This window comes from Aquila chrysaetos, chromosome 6, assembly GCF_900496995.4.
Source record: "Aquila chrysaetos chrysaetos chromosome 6, bAquChr1.4, whole genome shotgun sequence".
Lineage (NCBI taxonomy): Eukaryota > Metazoa > Chordata > Aves > Accipitriformes > Accipitridae > Aquila > Aquila chrysaetos.
The window spans coordinates 52,087,780-52,109,188 of NC_044009.1; the positions used below are offsets into that span (position 1 = coordinate 52,087,780).

The 21,409-nt window shown below is 40.5% G+C and overlaps 1 protein-coding gene across 3 annotated transcripts; it reads right to left on the reverse strand.

Annotated features, from left to right (window-relative positions):
• Positions 1 to 724: 724 nt before the first annotated feature.
• Positions 725 to 18,953, reverse strand: ARL5A (ADP ribosylation factor like GTPase 5A). 3 transcript variants are annotated; one of them, XM_030017692.2, is made up of 7 exons: positions 18,601 to 18,951; positions 17,765 to 17,865; positions 16,518 to 16,578; positions 13,322 to 13,469; positions 12,095 to 12,178; positions 9,329 to 9,480; positions 725 to 8,808 (listed from the first exon to the last, which is right to left on the reverse strand). In XM_030017692.2, the coding sequence occupies exons 1-7, from the start codon at positions 18,621 to 18,623 to the stop codon at positions 8,760 to 8,762; spliced, it is 618 nt and encodes a 205-aa protein (XP_029873552.1). In that variant the 5' UTR covers positions 18,624 to 18,951; the 3' UTR covers positions 725 to 8,759. The 3 variants fall into 3 exon arrangements, with proteins under 3 accessions (XP_029873552.1, XP_040980157.1, XP_029873553.1); XM_041124223.1 differs by lacking the exon at positions 12,095 to 12,178 and having other exon boundaries at positions 3,103 to 8,808; positions 18,601 to 18,953; XM_030017693.2 differs by lacking the exon at positions 17,765 to 17,865 and having other exon boundaries at positions 3,103 to 8,808.
• Positions 18,954 to 21,409: the final 2,456 nt, after the last annotated feature.

Genomic DNA, 21,409 nt, shown 5'->3' on the forward strand with positions numbered 1-21,409 from the left:
TAAGAAACTAATAATTCTCCTCACTTTGTTTCTTGAGATGTGTTTTACAAATGTCTGGATGAAAAAGAAGATATTGGAAGTTCTTATGAAGATTCGTGTATCAAGTAAAGTTCAAGACTTTCCTTCATTTACCAACTAGCCTGTTCACTGCAGTGTAAATAGTACGGCCAGCACCTTTGGCATCTCAGAGCAAAAGAGATTCGACGCATACTGATACAAGCACACTGCTTCTAGGAACGTGCTACCAACAACGGCTACCTGTACTCAAGTATCTTGTCAAATATATTTAAAGCCTTTCAAAAAAATAATAAACACTTCTCAACCAACAAAGCAGTTGCATTATTTGTTGCTTAGGTCACTGTATACAACCGAGTATTTTCTAAAAGCACAAGAAAAATCTGTGTCGCAACAGTAAGGGAAGACTTAGTGACTTGCACAACCTCATGTGGTGCAAGCTCAACACTCCTGAGGCCAGCATCCCCCGGCTTACCGACCACCATCGCAGCAGGATGAGACCAGACATATGTCCATGTCATCATTACCCACGGGCTTAAAAACAATGCTCATGAACTGCTGCAAACAGGAGCAGCTACACTGGCAAAACGTATTACACTAAACAAATTCAAAATTATTATAATATATATTATCACCTTGAAAAACAAGTTGTCAAGCTTACTCTGAAAATGGTATGGTGAGTCTAAAATGAAGAAGTTGTCTGGCCAACTTAATACAAACAATTATGTTTATTAGTTGTTTACACAGCTCTAATATGCATCCATTAATTCATGTTTCAAAGCTATACATACAGCTAATAACGGGGTGTCTGTTAGGATTCAACAGTACAAGGACCTCAGAAGCAAGTCTTCAACAGTACCAGCATTTATACTAAATCTTCATTTACGTACAAAAAAATTAGACAATTGTCATGGTTACTGTTCCATGATCTGCATCCCTTTGCATAACCCCAATAGTTTGCCTACATATATATATACACACATACATATTTGGGTGGGGGAAGCCTTCCAATTCAGAACAATCAGGGGAAAAAGCAAGACAGAACAAAAAAGTTAATAAGAGTAAACTCTGAAGACATTAACCATTCTGTAGCTTTGCATCTAATTCAACCTCATATTAAAGAGCTGTATTGAGAGAATAAATCAATGTAGACTGTGCAACAAAAGAGTAGTAACATGACTTGTAATTTTAATTTAAAGAAAAACAATTAAAAAGAACACAGCAGTCTTTAACTTCCATATAGTCAAGAACAAAAGCCAAAAAGTAGCAGCATTTTCTGTTAAAAAGCCTATTTACAGTTTCATACACCAGATGTAAGTGACTAAGCCAAGGCTTATTTTCAGCAGGCCTACTCTACACAAGATATTCAGGTCTTGGATACAGAAGTAAAATGGTCAGAGTTCAGCAGCGGCAAACATTTTTTTGGTGTGCAGTTAAAGAGAATAAAGGTATTTAATGCTAAAATCATACCAGAATAAAAACCTTTGGAAATACTTATTTTGTACGTATTTTTTATGGACCAACATGGTGATCTATAGTCTAAGATTAGACAGCACCAAGGGGATGCGAGGCAGGCCACAGGCACATGGCCCGAGGAATGAACAGAGGACCCCTGTACTAAAACAGACAAAAATAAGTATGTGATAATGGTGTCTTTTTTTTTTAATCACCTTATATTTAATTGGATTCAAAAGAAAAACAAGAGGAGTTTTCAGGAAAGTCGTAGCAAAGTTAAGGAATAACTGAGTTAAGAGGAAAAGAAACAAGCAGGAGGCAGCCCAAGAGCGGGCTCAGCTTTGAAGGTAGCTCACCGTTCCTTTACCTGCTGGCAAAAAACGTACGCAGGAGTACGGCAGCGTGCAACGTGCACACACCAGCCAGCGACAGGGAGGAGCTGGAGACAAAGCGCACCCAGACAGGGAAAGTATGTCACAAAGGAAAAAGACTTCAGCTACACACAGCTAAAGTCAGAGGCAGAAGCATAAAGTGTGGAAAAGCATTCTGCCATCTATTACACCATCGTTATAGAGGGGTTGATGCACTTGCTTGTTCCTCAAAACTCAGTTAACAACATCATCTGCCTATGTGTTAGTTAACAGAAAAGCTATTCAACAAGATTACCTGATACAAATACTGTGCAGTTAGAAATAAAGCAAGAAGTCCAAAATTAACTCACACAGAACAGGACTGTTCGGGTTGCAGAGCTGACCAGCAACATACCTTTAGTACAGTAACACGATAAAGTTATTTTTTAACCCAACTTTGGTTTCACCTCTTTTGCTTTCTAAGAAGTTACCTGTAATCCCCCACCACTCACAAGGCTGCGAATACCAGCGCGCGGCATGTGAATATGCAGGAGTGGTACACCACTGGAATTCAGCATTTTCTACAGGAAAAGAGCATTTCACCATTAATTTTAGTTTCCATTCTATCTGAAACCAGCCAACACATACTTCTTGCCAAACTTGTCCCAAATGCCAAATAATCTCCCAATACAAACCCTGTCATCACAGGTTTGGCAGAAGAGCACACTTCAGTAACACCTAGACAACCCCATATACTATGTCAGAAATCACATCTTTGCTTGAAAAGTTTCACCACAACACATACACACAAAAGGCTTAACGCAAACAGTAAAATTTTGACAAGTGCTTTCATCTTAAAATAATAAATACTGGTAGGTTTTCAAGAATTAGCAATTCTGACATTATCTATAAATGTGTATATATGCTTGTACAGAGCTCCTCCCCCCAACAATTCCAGACCAAGTTTGTGTTTGTTTCGCTTCTTCAAGAAGAATTAAAAGAACTGAATGAGTTCCTTTCAACTAAATGAAAATCAGATTTTAAAAGCCAGGAAAGACAGAAAGAGGTAAGGGGGAAACATTCAAGGAATGTTCTGATAAAATTTCAGGAAAAGTTACTTAATAGAATCATAATTGAACTTTATTATAATAAATAGTTTTATAAAAAGTTTTACTAAATTACTTTAATAAACATGCATAAGTTTCAGACACAGAAGTGCTCAAGCCGGGAAACGCCAGCCCTCGCAAGTCTTGGTATTAATCTGAAGCCATAATTTTGTATGTTCTGGAATGAAATTTTATTGCAGTATCAGTGTTAGCCATATACTTTATGCATTTCTTTCAGAAAGATGACAAACTTTTTAGAAAGAGAAGTACAAAATACAAGTGATCAAAAGAAGTATGACCCTGGTCATATGATTAATGCCTATACATATGGATGTTACTTTGCATTTGTAAAAAACACAGATAATATACTAGAATGTAACTACATCGTTAGTATACTACTCTGGTAAGTTTACTTTATACTCAAAGAATTGTAGGTTTAGTGTTGGAGGTTAGTATTATAATACAGTACTTGGTAGAGTCCAAGGACAAAGAGCTCGGTTCCCTCTGACAGCTGCTCCCCCTCCCCGTGGAGCCAGAAGGGCAGACTTGGATCTCGAGCAGCACGTACAGGCTGAGTACAGGACTGTGGCTACAGGATTAGAGGGTTTGGAAAAGAATGTAGTAAGAAAGTTGAGGACATGTTGAAAACATTCATGAAAACATAACAGAGACACAGTTTAAACGGGATCGGTTACCATTCCTCTATCATATACTACCAATTATTCAATTTATCAGCCATAAAAGTGCTCAGGCCTTCCAATGTGAGGTTTTATGTTTTGGTTTGGTGTGGTTTTTTTATCTTTGAATCTCTCCGCAGGAGAATACATCTTTTCTTGGCCACCTCTTCTACCCTCCACAGTGTTTGATGCAGGAAGTATTTAGACAAGATTAACACTGAGCTGATGGATTTATAAAGAATGATTTATAGCCTTCTAGGTAAAGCAGCATTTTCTAACTTAATTCACTATCAGCTAAGTTTTCTAAATTTATAAACAGGAAAAGCTTAAAAAAACCCCCACGCAACTTGTGTCCTTACTCACAACAAATCTGGCTTAAAAGGCTAAGGGTGGTACACGAGTATGATCCTGTTATGAATAAAGGCTACTATCTGATGTGAAGAACATTTTCAAAAAAAGTTTCTGTACAATATAAAAATTAACCAGTAAAATCCTAGTAAGGCAAGAATATAATTTCTGCTTATGATTCTAAAGAACACTGTAAAAAAGTTAGTGGCAACCACTTATAATTTCTCATTTTTGTACATTAATATAGTCACTACAACAATTATATTCAAGTCACATTTGTATTTATAATACATATCACAACTATATGCAAAGACATTTTTCTTTCTTAGTGCCATTCTTTGTGACATCAAATCATTCTTGTCCTGTAATGGTCAATGATGCACCATCTAAAGGCTTCACATTACATTCTCTGAATTAGCTGAAAACTATTTTTCAGACATAATTGGCCTGACAGTCGCAAAGTTAATGTCTTACTAGCCAATTAAAAAGGAACTACTTACATGAGGATGCTTACAAGGCCAAGTATTCTTGGATTAAGTTATTTAACCAGAGTTCCTTGAAAAGAATTCCAGCTAACCAATCTGATACAAGGACAAATTTAGTATTTCCTTTCACAAAGCAAGCTAGCTATGTGATGTCTGATAAATGGAAAAGTGCCTGGAATGTAGAGGACAGAAAGAACTGTAACAAATAAATCTATCATAAAGCATGTTAAAACCGGTGTGTAGGGAGGGGAAAAAACACTCATTTACACACATTTAGATGCTTTTATAGAAATATATCTATTTTAAGAAAAAATGGAAATTGTAGCATAGAAAGAAAAAAATGATCACTGAATTAATTTTAGGCACTTGAACTGCATAGACTGTAGAAGGTGCCCATCAGATACGTTTAACATTCACGCATGCACACCTACACCTAGGAACATACTGTATAATGCATAGGAAAACAGCTATTAAGCCTCCCTGCAAACAAAAATAATAAAAAAATGAAAAAGTGAAGCTAGGTAGGTCCCTGTTCACATTTTCCAAGCTCTATAGTCCACCTTTCCTCACAATTAAAAACCTGCATAATTTTCAGATCACCGAGGCAGCATATTATAGAGATGATTTACAAAGTTTATTATCTGCTAAACCAAAAGAAACATTTCAAACATTAGATTATTGAAATATGACTTACTGCTATAGTTTTTTTGCTAGTAAAATGGCATTCTCCAGCATAAACTTAAATAACCATTTTTAAAGACCCCTCCCTTTCTCTGTAATAACCTAAGAAGGAATTTCATGAAGAACAAAGGCAAAGTAATCTTAAACTTTAGCTGAAAGCCAAGGCAACACAACACACACGGGGTAAAAACACAACAGCAATACAAATCAAGGTCATGACTCATGTTAAGACAATCACTTCCAAACAATAACCCAGTGAAGCTGAAAGCAGCATTGATACGAAGTTAACTTGCTTTTCTATGGACAGAGTTGTGAGAAAAATGTGAATTGTCCTACAGGGAAAAGAAAAAAGCTGTAAACAAGAAGCACATACAAAAAGGGTTTGTGCGTTCAAGAATTTGTCTGCTCTTCTCCAGCTCTACTAGGTGACTAAATTTAAAAACATTTCTAACTCAACACAAAAGGCAAGGTGTATAGGAAAGAACCGTCACAGCCACAACACTACCATGAGGGTATATATTCGTATATTCTTCTAATGTTCATCTCGTTAGTATCTGAGCAAACACACTTGTTCTCACGAAGAACCTTCAGGCAGACAACAGTTCCTACAAAAGCTTCCACTGCAACATCCGGATAACACTATTCTGCTTTCGCTATGCTTTGCTGCACTTGAAAGCACTATCACACCAACCATGCAAGGTAAGAATCTGGAATCGTCATCTGTTTACAACAGGGTGACAAAGAGTTGCCCAGCTATTATAGACAAAATCCATCATCCTTACAGAGACTGCAAATCCAGCATTTAAAACGAAGGGGTATCTTCCTTTGATTTCTAAGCCCCAGTCAAGAATGCTACAGGCACGTGATGCGTCAGTAAGCATTGGCCACCACTGAATTCTAGCTACTGAAGAGCATATCTACCCTCTAAAATACTATGGTATCACAAAATAGATAGAAAACTCATCATCATACGTGACACGACACACACCTTTTTTGTAGTCAGGTTAAGGCTGGATTGTTCACCGTCCAACACACAGACAACGATTTAATTTTCAGATTAAAAACCCTTTAGGGCACAAAAGACATTGTTTTAACAGCCAGTCTTCACATTTGCAGTTATTTCCCACTCCCTACTAGGGTCTGTTGCCACTTGTGAAACAAAGATGAAGTGAACCACGCAGTACCTTGGAGGCCACAGAAACTTGAAGTGGCCATGATACTGAGAGGGAAAAAGAGTAAACTTAAGTTTACTTCTGTGTAAACATAAGATGTCTGGTTGCAACCTAAGCCGTACCTGGAAGAAACCACCACACTTTCATTATATGGATGTACTAAGTCCTACAAACTTAAGGGAGGCAGTAAGCAGCAAATTTCAGCAAGAAGCAGATACCAGCATAGTGCTCCATGAGTTTTCTCTCATCAACAGGAACAACTCATTTTCTTAAAAACAAACAAAAACCCAACACATACAACCTGTGCAGATTCAGGCAAAAATATGCAGTACTTAACAATACTAAAGCAAAATATTTTAAAGGGATGAAAGGGAAGACATAAGACTCAAAAACCAAACACTTAGGTTTATAAGCAAGTCTGCTTTTTCTTTTTTAAGACTAGAAAACGTACAATTCCACTTCATATGCAAGTGTGCACAGAGCTCGTTTCTTGAAGATACTATCAGATAAACTGAGAGTCTTTGCATTAAATCGTTACTTCTTTGAACATTTATACATTTTGCAATACACCAGTTAAATACCAATATCTATGTGCATGCACTATAAATATATGCATGTACACATTAAAATGTTTAACAAAGACAGCAGATTCCCTAGCCAGTGAGCATCATAAAGAGATACCAAAAATATATTAAAAAGTTAAATTCTTTACCTGCCTTTGTTAAATAGACTTTTGAAATTGCCTCCCTTCTTTTCCCCAAATTCACAACATGATCCCCAGTGAAGCAGGCAAATGGGAAGGCAGGTGCACTGACTAGATTATCCCATAACCAAAGATAACCACCTTAAAAAGTTCAAACTAAGCTTTTTCTTTAAAATGCCTTTTCCATCCTTATCAGATGTATGAGCTAAGAAAGGGAAGGACATCTTAAACAAAATTTTATTTCATTTTGCTATACTGCCCAAACATACATCTCTGGCATAAAAGCCTATGATTAAGGCTACGTACACTTTCACAATACTGATGACATTTCAAACCATCCAACTGTCATCCCACTGAAAAGCCTGTATTCTTTAAAATGGTAATTCTGAACAACTTCTGTATGGGACATCCATCCCATTAGGTACTACAGTAAGAAAAGATAATCACATAGTGTTCTGACACTTCTTTATAACTCACCTGGGGACCATGCAAGGGAGTTACATTTTCAAGAAGTACTGCCCTGGACCTTCTGTGGGAACATCATCAAGGGTCACTTTCAGCTTTTCAAGTAGTGTAATCTGTTTTGTTCCCCATCCCAGTTCCATCCATTGCATATAGATATATATACATTTTATACTATCAAAGAGAAGTGTGCCTTCCTCTGAAAAACACTTAATACAGAGTATGACTTGTTTCGCAAGATTCCAGTGGGACTTTTAAACATACTTTTGTGCCTCTTCTTTGGTTAAGAAAAAAAAAAAAAAAAAAAAAAAAAGATGACATTTTTCCCTTTATGACAGCTAAAGGTACTTCTACCAGACTTGAATCATAAATGAACAGTACTGCAAAAAAAGAAAAGCAGTACCATAGGACAGCACGACATGCACTTTTTGGAATCACCTAATCCAATGATGACTACAATAAAAAAAGAAAATCCGTTTCATTTTAAACTCTTTGGCAAATTTTTACTGTTTGCCGACACTGTAATTTGAAGCTCAATCCTTAGGCCCCAATCCATTATGGTATCCTCCCTAACTGAAAAATCACGTAAAAAACAAGCGATGGTCTTAAGAGAGACTTTGCTTTATAAAGTTGCGGTGAGCCAACTGTCTGATGGATGTTACAGCCATACAGGTAACAACGGAAAAGAAGTTGCGACACATTGGCGATGTCAAATATTAGTACTACTGTCAACATACTGATTCAGCTTTACACACTGGTCTGAACAGATTGCAATTAACCTAAAATTGAGGTATAAATATACACAAATATGTACAGTACACGTACAGGAAAATATTTTTGCATTTGTAACATTGGTAACCTTAAAAATACTGGAAAGTTGATATCTATGCCATTGATTTGCTTGCTAATTTACTGGAATAATGAAGCCAACATCTTCAACTAGAGAGGACTACAATGGAATAATAAAACTCAAAATTAAAAGCTCCTTCCTCTCACTTCATCTTCACCATGCTCGACATTGGACTGTTCTGAGTGGCTGTATCTTGAAAAGAAGGTTGATCACAGCTTTTAAACACATCCTCAGAGGAAAACAAAAAGGAAACCAAACTGGAGCTATCAACTGCATCTTCCTTTTTGCTGAACGGTCTTAATTTATATACACATATGTGTGTGTGCATCTATGTAGAAAATAAAGTTGAAATCAGTTCAGTATAAATACATCTAACCCATTAATTCTGCCACTGTGAAGGTAATCCTGGGTACAGCTCTTTTTAAGCAATGTCTGTGCAAAGAGGTCATTAAAAATCATCTGATCTTAAGTCTTGACATCATCCATTCGAGTCCTTGGCACAGTCTGTAAACAAAAGAGATAATTTAAGAAATACATGCACTTCACAGGATAACTTCAAAGAAAATTCCATGGCACCAATTTAAATTCTTCCCAAGAACTCTGTAATTCTGACTGAAGGCATCGTTTCCAGAAACAATTCACTCAGAGTGCAGCATTTCCTAGACCTTACTATGCAAGCTACTGGTGAGAGACTTCAGATCCCAGCACTTCAAGACATATACTGAAGTTATCTCTAATTATGATTATTCTTAATAAACCAGAACAGGTTTTAGGTTGTTCCCACCCCTGCCCTCATTAGGCCCAAATCATATTAAGTTTTATCACTGTGAGGCGAGACTGTGGATTTGATGTGCAAGTTGGTTTTCAGATCACACTGATCCTAAGTCAGTATGTTCTGAGCCCAAAAATCTTTAAGCGTAAGATTATTATTGACAGGAGAGGAATGTGTGTTAAAACCAAATGCCACAATAAAAATACCAAAATAATTCAAGATGCCCCTCCTACAGACAAGGATAACTCTTACCCCTCTCCAGTTAGAGCACAGCATGCCTGAATGTGCCACTGGTGATCCTTAATTGAAGTTAGTTTCAGAAACTGTGATATTTCAGCTACTGTCATACACTCTTTAACATCTTGCTTGTTAGCAAAGATCAGCAAACCTGCTTTTTTTAAGTCCTAAGGAGAAAGAAGAAAAAAGATGATTATAAATCAGCCCTCAGAGGCAAAAGATGTGATACCAAAGCAGAGAACCTTAAGCCCTAGCAAAAAAACCTAAACTATAAAAACACTACAGGCCAATTGACATGTAACTTCAGAAAATCCTTTGATCCAGCAGACCAAACATCCAATTTTTGCCTAGGATGATCTGTAAAACCAGGTACAATATTTTGTTGTGCTCCGTGAGGATCAGAGGCACCCTGTATCTCACGTGTGCACAGCTGCAGTAACACCACACACCTCGAACAGTCAAGGCGTCCCGTTTAACCCTGACCTTGCAGGTCATTCCTGCCTGTGTATGCAAACCAACCACTGCATTCTCCTGAGCCTGACTTTTATCCACACGCCACACTTTTATGTATTACCACACTGTTAAGATTGATTTTAGTCCCAAAGTAGTAGACTGTGCAGCAGTTCTTAGGTGGGGCAAGACTGGGTTACCCCACCAGAACTTTTTAAGCACTGGTAAAACCTTGCCAAGCCTGACTGCAGTAAGCACCAGCAGCGTGCGTGCTGGCACCCAGCCTGCCAGCATGGCTTACCAGAGCCAGAAGTACGCTCTGCCTGCGCAGCAGCCCTCTGCGAGGGAAATCCCACACATTAAGAAGCATTCAGACTGCCACTGACAGCGTAAAGCAAGCTGCAGTAATATTTTATTTAGAGGATACACAGAATTTGTAGAAAATCATCACTTACACTGCTTTAGAATCAAAGGATGGACATCTATGTGGAAAAGCACATTGCAACAGACTTCTTTATAAGGCCTGTGCCATATTTAAAACATCAGTCCTAACAATTTAGAGAACAGCAACTCTAGGGGCAAGCTTATTGTATCTCAGACTGCTTGGAATAACACTAGTGCAGGCACATATTACTGAAAATCTGTCCCTCCGAAAGTAAAAAGGTCTTCCCAGGAAGCCGAGACAACTCATTCACCTAAATGCCTATCAGACATGCTAATTTTTACAAGCAGTAGTATTAATTCCCAAATGATCTACTGGCCAGAAAATAGTTGGAACTGACCCGGGCAACTCATTTTTGCCTTAACAAAAAATGCAATTGAATTGGTTAGCAGAAATAAAAGATTTTCAAGGACTGCAAGGAAAACCTATTCTAAATAAACACCTGACTTTCATTTCAGCTTTTATGTATTGTTGTTCTCTTCAAACAGCATAGCATCTGGAGAGTTAGCAGAATATACTGAAAACATCCTGTTGTAAAACAATGGGCACCTTTACTGTTAGATGGGTGCTTTTGGAGCACAGAAATAGTCTCCCAACACGAAGCAAGGGCATTCATGCTGCTTGGAGTTCCAGATTTCCCTCATTTCAAATTCAGTTTGTTAACAACTTCTGCATCTTCCTTTATAGATTACAAAACAGAAGATGCAATTTTGTTTAGCAACCGCAACAGACTGAAGAGCACATTTCTGAAATTCTAATTACGACAGCAGCAGGCCCAATGGCAACAGTCCCTCCATACCACATTTAACACTCCACCAAACCAAGAAAGTCAGACCTACTTTATTAGATTTTATTAAACATAATTTTCATTTAAATACCCAAAATTAGATATTCAAGACACTAGGCAAAGCACTTGGTTTTTTCTCAAATGCTTCAGATTACCATGGTCACTCAAAGGAAATACAGAGGCAGTCTTTGCCCTTCCTGCAGTCACCTACTAAACAGTGGCTACAGTTTAAATATAGACATAATATTTTGGGATACAATGCCATCCATTTTATGCACATCTTTGTATTCTGACACTTATATTTGGAAGCTCAGTGTCATCTCATACAAACTGATCCAGTTTCCACTGAACTCGTCTTACGAGTCTCAGCAGTAGCCAATCTTATGCAAACACAACTTTAGTAAAAATCAGGGCTTTGGTCCTGCTGCACTGCATGGCTAGATTAAAGTCTTTGGGACATTCAGGTTATGCAATAGGTGCTCCTTGGCTTACACGGTAGTCCAGTATTTCTGAATCACACCCAGACAGCTCAGTTTTAGTCTGTTTCTTCAGTTTTATAGCTGGTTGCTCTAAGACATATTATTAAGGCTGTATCTGTTTCACTATGAAAACAGAAAACATCAAGCAACCATGAAGCTATCAAAAATAGTAATTAAGTTGTTGGAGGAAACAATGTTTTTTTTAAAATGATCTCATTCAGCTATTAACATGGATTGAAGTATAAAAACCACAAAAGTCATTTACAGGTCCTGACTTCTGTTTCACTGAAGTACACAGAAGTTGAAAAGCTATTTTTGTGGAAGTCCTCTTCAGTAATTTGGTATTAATTTACAGCTTTATTGCGAGCTTCACAAAAGACAGAGCCTCTAGCAGGGACAAGACAGCTCTGATACAGTACTACCCACAGCTGGGAGAATGTGACTGTTAATGTTTGCCTTGGGCTTCACTTGGAGAGGCCTCTCTCCATTCTGGTCTGTCTCCAGCTAGCAGGCATAAGTGAGAACTTTCACAAACAGCTTGCAAATCTGCTTCCCTTAACATGTATCATCCAGATCTTACCCACAATAAATAATAAAACAAAGAAAACACAGGGTCTACTCACCTCATGTGCTAACATTTTATACAGTTCTTCTTTAGTCACAGAAATTCTCTCTCTGTCTGTGCTGTCCACAACAACTATCACAAACTTCAAAAAGCGAAAAGTTAGAGAACAAACTCTATCTTTCTGGCCACACGCCGAACAGATTACTGTTCCCATCACATTATCTAGACAATCAGCTGGATTATCAGATACCACCCTATTCCAGATACACTTCTCCCAGCCAGAGCGTGATTACTCGTAGCACTGGTACAGTTTACAGCTTATGCTGTGGCTTGTATACAAAGGTAGCTCTGACACATATTTTGACTTTCCATTTTCCATTTTCAAGTGAAAAATTTATATTGAAAGCAAGCGTTTCTCTGTAATCCCAGATCTGTTTTTGTTCTTTGCTTAGCATAACTGAGGTAGCGCACAGATCCCTCAAACAATTTGTTGCAGCCTTAAAAAGGTAAATTGTATCAGCTTTCTGCCTCTACTTCAAATACTAACATGCAATTAGATATTTGCAAGGGATTTAAAAAAAACCCATAAGCTCCACAGTTCAAGACCATACATGCAGATACACATCATAGCATCTTATAGGGAAACACAGGAGAACAAAGTTAATTATTATAAAAAATAACTTATTTTTAAAACCACATTTGGTAACACATAGGAAACTTTGATTTAAATCATTATTTTAATCAAGTTCAGTATATGTGCTGCAACTTCATTGTTAAAGAGCTCTTAAAATTCTTGGGGGTGCTTAAGTAAATTGGTCACGGGAGCTTGCAAGACAGAGTTCCCACAGTCTTGAAGGAAAACTTTTAGGCTTTCAGTCTTACTCCTGAGGGGTTAGACAGGTTTTGGAGTACCTGCTACAGAGATAGAGCCATCATGGTCCACAAGGGAGGACCTGTGAACATGGGGATCTGCAATACCAAGACAAACTGAGTACCCACCCTAAAGGCCACAGATCCCCAGCCACAGAATCCTTACAAATTGTTTTTAATTGCAACTCCATACTACACATCTTACGCAAGAAATATAAAAGCGAGCTGTACAACAGCTTGCTAAGGAGTAGAGTTCAAAAATCAAAACAGGAGTACCCTGAAGTAGCTACGGTAACATTCAAAGCACAGCTAACACAGCCCTCTGGAAGCGTGTCTGGTACAGATCTCGGGTACGCTGCACTCCCTTCACCAGCAATGGTCACACTAAGTCTTCCAGCAAGGCATTCACTCTCACCTCAGTGTTTGTATAGTAGGTGTTCCACGAAGACCGAAGAGACTCCTGCCCTCCGATATCCCACATCAGAAAGCGCGTGTTGTTAACCACTATCTCTTCCACGTTACTCCCTATGGTGGGTGAGGTATGCACCACTTCATTCATGGAGCTGCAGGGAGAAGAGAGCGACTCGGTGAGAAACAGCAAAAACTGGCAAGTTACCTACATTATTGAGCGTTTTAGGACTCCAAATTGACCTACTTCTATCAAAACTAAAGTTGATGGTTATTCTGAGGTAGAAAGCTTAGTGGGACAATTATAGCAAACACTCCTTATGCAGCAAATAGAGACAAGGTTTGACGGTGGAAGGCGAATAAAAATAAATAAAAATAGCGTTAAAAAAAGGACTCAGTGAACTATGTAATAATTGAATTATAGAGCTGAGAGAGCATTCATGAACAAAACTGTATTATAATTAAATCATAAAGCTGAGAGAATATTTGCTTCAGAAGCTGTTTTAAGCAGTCAGCTTTTCTTTTTCCAGGCTGATTTTGGCATGCATGGGAGAGAGCAGTTGTTTTGCTTCAAGAATGTGGTTAAGCCACAAGATTTCCAAGGTTGCAGAAAAACAGCTCATCATCCAGCTCCACCAAACATACTATACCTCGCCCTGCTTCCAGTATAGGCCACTAAGAGTTACTTTCTTCACAATTCAGTTGCTTTACATCCAAACTTCCTCCTCTTCTCCTTTCAGCACAGTCCAATAACATTACTTTTTGGAGACAAATGCAGACATTAAATATTTCAAATCTCTTGTTTTAGAGATACTGAGTGCAACTTTGTCATTAAGACCACCAGTTGCACAGCAATAGTGATAACGAAACGTGTACCCTGGATACTCCTGAAGTTCAAATTATTTAAACTCTGCTGCCTGGGATATGCAAAAAAATTAAAAGTAGCTTCAAGGAAAATGTCAACCATTTTCAAAGAACTTAATTATTTTTAATTCTGATGATATATTTTCTCATTTTAAATGAACATTTCTTGAACCCTTAGAAGAGCTTTCAGTTAACAGTGACAGCAATTTACAATTTTTAACAGTGCTAGAATATTTCTTGAAGAAGATATGGAAAACCAAGGAGATAAAGGGATGGTCCACTGTTCTGAAAAGGAATCCCAGTTACCCAGTGTCTTAGCAGCATATAACAAGAAACCTTCTCACCACACACACTTGAAGGCAACTATATAAGGGAAAGAGAAGGATTAGAAGAACGAACCATAAAATCAGATTAAGGATAACAATGATATAAGAAGATGCTTGTGGCCAATTTCATTTTTAAAAAACAGGTTTTAACAGAGTTCTTTTAATGCTTGGAAGAGACATATCATGAATCCCCTTTCCTTGACTGAACCTGCAGCCTTTCGCATTCAAACTGCTGGCATCTTGCAGTTTGCGATACGATAGGTGGATTTTTCCCTCCTCCCCACTGAAACGAGGTGAGCATGAAGCTTAATGGCATTTCTAGACACCTGATCACAAAATCCTACTGCTACCTGAGGGGAGGGAGGGAGGGAGGGAGGGAGGGAGGGAGGAGATGTGCGTACCAGAATGGGAAGAAATTAAGTGTCTGTGGAGCTGCTGTGATCTGTTAGAAGAATCACCACTTCAATGTCTGCTGTGACCCTTCACAACATCAAAGTAACAGTCGGTGCACCAAGACTAGTTGTCCTGCTAGTTATCTCTGCCCATCTCTTTTTTAATAAGAGTTAAACATATTCAATCATGCTCAGGACACTCATCTGCCACAAGGAAACGGTAAGAGAAAAAATGGGATATGCACAGATGGAGGTAGGGTTTAAGGAGGAGTCAAGCAGGAGGAACAGAGTACAGTACTCAGAGAGGTCTGTCAAAGCGGCAAACAGGGGAAAGGGAATACAAGAAGAGAAAAGGGGAAGTCCTGTGGAGCTAGAACGGGTATAAAGGAAAAGGAGGCATATAGAGATCCACTGTACAAAAGGGAAAACAAAAACACTGAGACTGCAGAAATAAGAAGATGAGAAGAATCATGAGACATTTGTGGAGGAAGTGGAAAGACACAGGCAGCATTAAAATGCACTGAGGACGGCCCTCAGCTGCAGCAGTTACTAGTCTCAAAAAATATTCTTCATTCTATCTATGCTTTTTAAAATCTCTCACTCCTGATTTAAATAATGACAACCACCTTCATCTTTTCACTTTCTCTGCAGAGTGTGCTAGGGCATAAGTGGCTGGAAATGCTGCATGAGTTTCACGTTTCAGAAAGGCAAAAGCAGACCATAATTTAACAAAACCCGAACGTTTTAAGAAAGCATATTTTAAGTGTAGGATTGGACCAGTATGGCCACATCACTTAACAGGAATTATTTCTGATACTGACTCAGGAACACTTCCTAGTACCAGAATACTTGACATGAGAAATCGCACAACTGTTTCTGTTAGAAACAGACCTTGAGTTGCCTGTCCCACCTAGAAACTTCTGAGTCTGTCGACAAATTTGTACCCTTTTATCAAAATGCACCTGAGGACCAGAGATACGAAGCTCATTCAAGTTTCATGCACACCAGCGGCAAGGTTAATGCAAGACAAACAAAAGTCAATGCCACTATTAAAGGCAGAAACTGCATGACAGCACGGGCTGCCACCAGCTGCAGAGCTATGCTGTCCTGGGTTCAGCCAGTGCTCAGACTTCCTCCTTCATCCCATACCACAAATGATATGAAAGTACATCTCGGTACACAGGACACAAGTCCTGGCAGGGAGAGGTCAAGCTTCACTGCTTTGCTACTCACAGAAGAATTTGTTTACTATTTACATGCTGCGGCACAGATTGGTTTAGCAGCATTGTCCTGTGGCCAACCCTCAATAGAATCATATTTTATGGAGTTGGCAAACAGCCTACATGGTGACACCAAAAACAGTTGTGATTAAGTGGTAATAGCAATGTAATCCGATAAATAAAAGCTCTGAACAAAACGTTATTCATATACCAGACAAAATACAGACCTTTCCAAAGTCTAAACACACGCTTTGACCCACTGACACCTATACTGTTCAGTAATCTTCAGTGTAATGCTCTCAAAGTAAAAACTAACAGGGAAAGCAGCAACAGCAAGTCAGAGTAATATATACAATGCCCACCTTGAAATACACGAAACATCATCTGCAGTTCATACTTACAATTGATAAAGAATGGTGGTTTTTCCTGCATTATCCAGGCCAACAATGATTACTTTGTGCTCTGAAATAAAAATATCATTAGTAAGTCACATAGTTAACTTTGCTATCACGATAACAACTGTGTTATGAAACAAGGTTAGTGTTGCATTTTAGTCCAATTTCCTAAACAAACACTGCCAAACTTCAGGTGCCACATTTCATGGACCATACCTAAAAGTTTGTTTGTCTGTGGAGGTGTACAAACCCGTGTACTGTTCTGAGCAGGTAAGTGACTGTCAATTTTTCCCCATCTGCACATCTACAAGAACAATTTCTGAGAGACTACATGCGGATTTCTTCCTTCTCTAAACTGCTAGAGCAATTTCACGCTGGAATCCTTTCCCAAGCTTCTACACATTTTTGTGGATTGTAACAGACTGTACTCTCTATTCCCCCCAACTACAGCAGCTCTCCAGAACACATGTTTAATGTTCATTTCCAAGGCCATACTTTTATTATGGCCTGCAACATCTTAACCTCTTTGCAAAGAGTTGTTAAAAACCACAGCAACTTGCACTGTAAGCAGGGTGATCCACCTGTCTCCCTCAGTGTCCTCTTTTCCCTTCAGCAGGTTTGGAACCTGGAGAACAGATTTGCCTACAAATATTTTACAGTACGCATTCACCCAATTTAGTTTTAGATGAACCAATGAGGACTACACAAAACTGCTCTGACACATACGCGAACACATTCTGGAGCTCAATGCCAGAATCAATTATTGTTTCTATTTAGCACCTTCTTTCCTATACATCACAAAATTGAATTTGAATTCTACAGCTGGTGTTGTCAAGCACATTGAAATTTATGATTTCCAGGACGAGTGAGCACTGCCTGCTCCCAGCTATATTACACAACTTTTACTTGCACAAATAACCTTGGCTTCAACGGGACTATTCATGCAAGTAAAAGCTTTGTGAGAAGGGGCTTTCTTCCTCCCCCTCCCCAGTGGTCCACAAGGGCAACAAAAAGCCATTATAAATCTGCCCAAGCGTCAGACGACCAGAGATCAATTCCTTCTGTTAGCAAAGTACACTCGCATTGATTTATCAGAGAGGAGAGAGGGAGGGGATAGGGGTCAGGTAAGTGGGGTTTTCTTGGTTTTATCAATATTGTGTGGTTTTGCAGAGTTGTCTTATATACCATCAAATATAAATTCCAGTTTTAATAACTTTGCATAACTGCACAATATTGTAAAAATATCTGCTTACCTGACCCCACATAACTAGGAACTTTTGTTTCTGGTGTGATGTTGCCAGCATGTGATGTTAGGAAATCAGCTGGAACAGAAGATCTGAGGTGGGGCTGGATGCTAAAAGACAAAAATATTTTGTTGCATTTGCACTAAGTGTTAACGGGCATATAATTGGGACATTCAACATGCACGTGTAAGCGTACTGAAGCTCACTCAAAATCAAATTTAGAAGACCTTATAAACATGGGTAAGAGCGTCAGCATGTGATTTATAGTTAAAGTTACAACTCTGATTAAAACCTTACTGTAAGGAGACAGGCGTTACGAATAACATTTACTCCACAAATGAGCAATTTTGCCAGACAGGGAGGTTTCTCGCTCAAACCCGTTAATAAAGCCTACTCTGCAGACGACAAGATGAAACTACACGCTACCACGCAACACTGCTGTATTCTTTCGGTACCCGTTAATAATTTAACATCCACCTTCCAGGAAACGAGCTTCCCCGTGACTTAGAGGAGGCAAAAAAAAAAAAAAAAGAAGGTTAAACCCCCCCCCCCCAACTTTTCGGGCCGCATTGTCCTCCCGGCCCCCCCCCCCCCCCCCCTCCGGCCAGGGCTGAGGGGAGCGCCGTCACCTCGCCCTTTAGCCCCGGTGGCCAAAGCTGTGGCGGTTTACAAGGGCTGGCACCCATTCCCTACCCAACCCGGCCGTACCGAGCCCTCCCGCCTCCCCCCCAAAAGCGGTTTCACAAGCGGCGAGCACCCGTCCCCTCACCCCGCCGGCGATCGCCCTCAGGCCCGGCCCGGCACCTGCGCGGCCACAGGGCCTCCCCCGCCGCCTTGCTCCTCACCCTGATGGTTGAACAGCCTCCATATCCTTGTGAAGAGGATCCCCATCCTCAGCCGGGGCAGCTCCGGGCCTCGCCGGCTCCTCAGCGCCTACCGCGGGGTTACCCCGCTGCCCTGGGCGGCTCAGGGCCCGGCCCAGCTCCCGGTTTGTCGGTGAAAAGGCGGGCTAGGGCCTCGCCGGGCCTGCTCACCCTCGGACATCGCCAAAAACGACGAAGACGATAACCCGGCTGGGCGTCTCACCTCACCGACTTAACCCGACCCGGCCAGACCGCCGAGCGGGGACAACAACCGGCCGCCACCGGCGAGCCCGCGGCCACCGTAAGGAAGGCGGGGGGGGGGTGGGTGGAAGCGGAGGCGGGCGCGTCGCTGTGAGGTAAAAGGGGCGGGGCGGGCGCCGCGGCCGCCATTACGCGACTCCGCCTCAGCGAGCGGCTTCGGCGGGCGAGGCCGAGCTCGACCCGCCGAGCTCGGCCTCGCCCGCCGAAGCCGCTCGCAAGGTTTTTCCCGCCCAAGAGCCGGGTTTCTGAAAGTCGCTCCCCAGCAGCTGAGGAAAACTCTACCTTCACCTCATTATTACTTTTTTTTCCCAGCGTCCAGACCCCCTGAAAATAAAATTCCTCTGTCCAAACCTGCCACAGCGTTTAAAACCTCAGGGTTTTTTTTTAAAAAAAAAAAAAAAACCAACCACCAGGTACTAAATAAGTTACACACACCTGTGTGCGATAGGCTAGAGACAACATGTGGGATGGCTGCTCTCATTTTTTTCTTGTCCCTGACCAAAACGCTGCTTTATTTAACACAAAAACACCGCGGTGTTTGCCTTTTGTTACCTGCAAAGCTGCCTGGCAGGGCTGATGCCCAGCACCACCTACGTTTTGGCCTCAAGGCCTTTACTAACTGCCATACAAACGCTTAATTTGAGGTGGGTCAGTCACGTTTTGTCTTTCAGTGACACTGGTGGTGGGTGTGAATATAGGCAATGAGTATGTTCAGCACTAGGATTTGTAACTTACTCTCTAGGGAGCCACAGGAAGGTTGCCCAGCTGTTGGACATACCTTCATTTTAAACACCGCTGGTGGGCATGGTAAGGAAAACCTGCACCTGCAGTTCTCTGAAAAAAAAAAAAAATTAACTTCGGGGGAGAGAGTGGGGAGGAGTAAAACTTCTGGAAAGCCTGTGTTTTAAGTTCAAAAGGCATCTCCTCTGAAGCCCAGAGTTGGAAGGCTTTGTTCATCACCACAGCAATCCCATCGAGTTCCTTTTCGTTTGAAAGCTGAGCCAGCCTTGGAGTCGTGCGCTGTCCCCACTGACTCGGGACGGAGAAGCCTCCATCTTGAGATGGAGAATCTCCTCTTGGGATGGGATGCCTTACTTGGGGCGGAGAAGCCTCTTTGTCCTTAAAGTCTTTAAGTCCTCTGGACACGCTCACGTTCCTCAGAACTGTCAGTATGACGTAGTGCAACTTTCTGTCAGTGATGGAGCACGTTATGGGTTTTGCTCTGCGTTCCGTACTGTCCTCTCGCCTGCATCACGGCCTCCCGTTTTCCTGCCCGCTGGCTCTGTTTTTCCCCTACTCCTTTGCAGGCTGGCACACCTACTCGCTCAGTTCCACCTCCGCCTTCCTCACTTGCTGCCTGCTATGCCGCTTTCATCTTTCCACACGCTATCTGGCCCCCTTCCCATATGATACTCCGTTATTTCAGAGTTTTTTTGCTTCTTTCCTTCTAGCAGCTTTAAATCTGACAGCGGCTTCTTGCTTTCCTTTTCCCTGCTGCAATATTGACCCATAGCCAAAGTAGCAAGACCAGTAGTAATCTGAGTTTCTGTCTGTGTCTGCAGGCTTTTGTGCTTTCTGTTGCAGTGAAGGGGAATATATGGTTCTTAACAGTTGAAGAAAATAAATATCGTGATAATAAACCGGCATGTTACAGCTTTATATAGGATTAAAAATAAATCGATGCACTGCACTACTAATGGATCCGTAGTCACCCAGGTTTAAAATAACTAGATATAATGTATTATCGTCCATGCTGTTCATGCTTTTACACCTTTTTCAGCATTAACAATAGTGATGCCGTATCAGCTACCTAATATGGCAGGAAGAACACAGTTAGCCCAGATACTTGGCTAGTCTGTGAAACCTTTGTTTGCAACAGTCACTGGCAGTCTGTGGGGGGAAAAAAAAAAAAAGTCTCTTTTAATATGAAGGCTGTTTACCCTTTATGGTTTTGGTCTGCTGTTTTAGAATTATATCGCTAATTTCTAACCTCAAACATGACAATTAGCATGACTCTGGAAAAGTGGCGATGCTTCATCATATGTAGTGCAATGCACAAATAACCTTCTGTACTGTTCAACTGCTGGAGTTGCCAAGATTCGTGTATTCCTCTTCGGACAAGCGAGGAGGTTTGCTAGCCACGTGCGGTGGCTTTGGAGAAGCTGATGGGGGGAAGGCGAAAGGGAAATCAAGGTATAGAGCAGGAACTCTCCGTTGATGTATTTTAGGACTAGGAAGCTATTGTTATCTCTGGCTTCCCTCTGTTAGTTAAATTACCGTTTAAGACAGGTGTATGGCAGCCTGGTTTAACCTGTATTGTACTGCTGCTTTTTCACGTGCTAACACTGACATTGGGCTTCCCGTTGCTGGTGGAAGCCTTCTAAGAAAGTACTCAAATCATCGTGGCTTACCGTGAATACAGTTACACAGTTTCCTCCTGGAAATTCCAAAAGCCTTTTTCGGGTCATGTACATTTTGTTCTAAGCAACCCGTAAGGCAGACAGTGGGTCATCTGACCATTTCTATGCTG

What these genes read in the sequence shown, in the direction of transcription:
- ARL5A (XM_030017692.2), bottom strand. Translation starts at nt 18,623, where the DNA reads ATGGAGGCTGTTCAACCATCAGG. An exon ending in ACCACCATTCTTTATCAATT is followed by an intron (nt 13,470 to 16,517) that starts GTAAGTATGAAC and finishes TTCTCCCTGCAG; the next exon opens with CTCCATGAATGAAGTGGTGC. An exon ending in ATAAAATGTTAGCACATGAG is followed by an intron (nt 9,481 to 12,094) that starts GTGAGTAGACCC and finishes CTTTCTCCTTAG; the next exon opens with GACTTAAAAAAAGCAGGTTT.